This window comes from Palaemon carinicauda, chromosome 11 (assembly GCF_036898095.1).
Source record: "Palaemon carinicauda isolate YSFRI2023 chromosome 11, ASM3689809v2, whole genome shotgun sequence".
Classification (NCBI taxonomy): Eukaryota; Metazoa; Arthropoda; class Malacostraca; order Decapoda; family Palaemonidae; genus Palaemon; species Palaemon carinicauda.
The window spans coordinates 27,488,557-27,491,056 of NC_090735.1; the positions used below are offsets into that span (position 1 = coordinate 27,488,557).

Sequence of the window (2,500 nt, forward strand, 5' to 3'; positions counted from 1 at the left end):
GTCGTAAGGCTTCAACTAAATGCCACTATTATTATGTTGCTTAAACATTTTCGTAAACTTTGTTAGGAACATTTGTATTCAGTAATCTACTAGAAATTTATCTATATAGATGTTTTTAACTTTTTGATTATCCTACTGATAACGTTACAAATCCTAATATACCTTTTAAATGGGTAACCCATTCCTAATTATTGTAATTCCTACCTGAAGTCACCTACCTAGACTATATACAACTAGAAATATCTTTGTATTCCATTTAATCATTCATTAAATATGACACTTGCTATTTTTTATAAATGTTTCTCATGTTAAAACAATGGCTAAATACTTCTTTCTTCTCTCGCTAATGCCAGGTTCTTAGTGGTGACGAATTCGGACGAGGTCTTCGAGCAAATCAAATCCATCGTATCCGCTTGGCCAGAGAAATACCAAACCCAGCTCGAGCTAGAGCCTCGTTCTGTTTGGTATCCAGAGGATCGAAAAGACATGAGAAGTCTCCTGAGGCCTTGTTCCTCCGCTAGACTCTTCCTGCCGGAGACTATGAAGGATATAGATGCAGCCGTTCTGGTAGATACGGATACCCTCTTCCTTAGGCCTCCTGAGGAGCTCTTGAAAGAGATCTACAAATTTAATGGGTCTCAAGCCGCTGGTCTGGCTCAGACTTCGAGTGGATACAAAGGCCGTCGTGTAAGAGGCAGTTATATGTTTTTTTTTTTTTCTTTTTTACCATATTGATCAGAAAATAGCAATGAATTAATCAATGTTAAACTTCAGTAGTTCAAACTGCAGCAAATATTTTTTTTTTTATGTTAAACAGGCTGACATAAGTCTCTTTTTATAGTTCATAAATGAAAGATCGGTTTTAATATTGTTATTGTTCGTAAAATATTTTAGTTTAATTATTCATTACTTTTCATATAATTTACTTATTTCCTTATCTCCTTTCTCACTGGGCCATTTTTCCTCGTTGGAGCCCTTGGGCTTATAGCATCCTGCTTTCCCGACTAGAGTTGTAGCTTAGCTTGTAATAATAATAATAATAATAATAATAATAATAATAATAATAATAATAATAATAATAATAATAATAATAATAATAATAATAATAACAGATATGATTTCTTTAAATGAATTGTATGAATATCACCAGTATAACTTTCACGATAGGCTAGAAAATATTATTTGATGGAGCCTATAAAAACTATATCGTGAATTATCTTTTCATGTTATATTTGTATTTACATGACATATTTGCAGGTATTTGTCATATAACTGAAAAATAAGAAGAAATTATTTTCTTGTTTTATGAAAATAGATAATCATTATGTTAAGGCCACTTTTCTAACAATAATGACCAAGCATGCTGATGAATTATTATAATTATGATAGATAGATACGTTCGTGTTTGCACATGAAGATCTTTCAGCAAAAAAATTATAAAAGATTATCAAAATGGTGTAGAGTAAGTTATGACTAAAGTATTTGTTTTTTTATCAAGTTGTAAATAAAGAATGAAATGTATAATGAACTTCTGTTGAAATGAGATGTGGAAAAGCAATAACTTATAACATTGAGTAATTATAATGATTTAGTGTTAGTAGCTAAGGATAAATGAATAGGTTTATCCTTTAGTTCGTCTATTGGGAAATGGTAAGGCAAATGAAGGTTGAATGATTTAGGCGAAATCACCGGAACAGGAATCTAATCGTATTACCTTGATTAGTGTTCATTATCGTGGTCTTGCAGCCTTCAATAATGCGTCTAATATCTTAATGGAAGGTAACCAGACTATGGTGATGAGCCTTAAAGCCTGGTTCACACACGGCGTTTTCCACCGTGTGGTCAGATTAACGCGATTGAATGGTCAATGTTTGCTAATATGGAATGGTTCACATGTAACCGCAGTGTATTATGGCAGTTTCCCTCGCCCTGCTATGGTAAGCAGCTCTTCTAGGAGGACACTCCAAAATCAAACTATTGCTCTCTAGTCTTGGGTAGTGACATAGCCTCTTACCATGGTCTTCCACTGTCTTGGGTTAGAGTTCTCTTGCTTGAGGGTACACTCAGGCACACTATTCTATCTAATCTCCTGTTTGGTTAAAGTTTTTATATTTTTTTAGGAAATGTTTATTTAAATGTTATTCTTAAAATTTTCTATTTTTCCTTGTTTCCTTTCCTCACTGAGCTATCTTCCTTGTTTGAGCCCCTGGACTTATAGAATCCTGCTTTTCCAACTAGGGTTGTAGCTTAGCAAATAATAATAATAATAATAATAATAATAATAATAATAATAAAAATAATAATAATAATAATAAAACGTTTGTCTATCATGAAAAACTGGGTGTACCCAATGTCGTCTTTGGCGCTGTTTGCGCCGATTCACTCTGCGATTCAACAGCCAAAAGCAAACTGGTTTTTTTTTCACGTCTATTCTGACACTGGGTGCCACAAAAAAGGTAAATAAATATATATATATAAAAGGCATTACTACATGGTGGCC

At 33.0% G+C, this 2,500-nt stretch overlaps 1 protein-coding gene across 1 annotated transcript in view; it reads left to right on the forward strand.

The window, feature by feature from the left end:
- The window catches only part of LOC137649215 (glucoside xylosyltransferase 1-like), a 32,795-nt gene that overhangs the window by 23,212 nt on the left and 7,083 nt on the right, over positions 1-2,500 (forward strand). Inside the window, exon 6 of the mRNA XM_068382201.1 lies at positions 354-687. Coding sequence (XP_068238302.1) covers positions 354-687 — 334 coding nt within the window. The remainder of the gene's footprint in view (positions 1-353; positions 688-2,500) is intronic.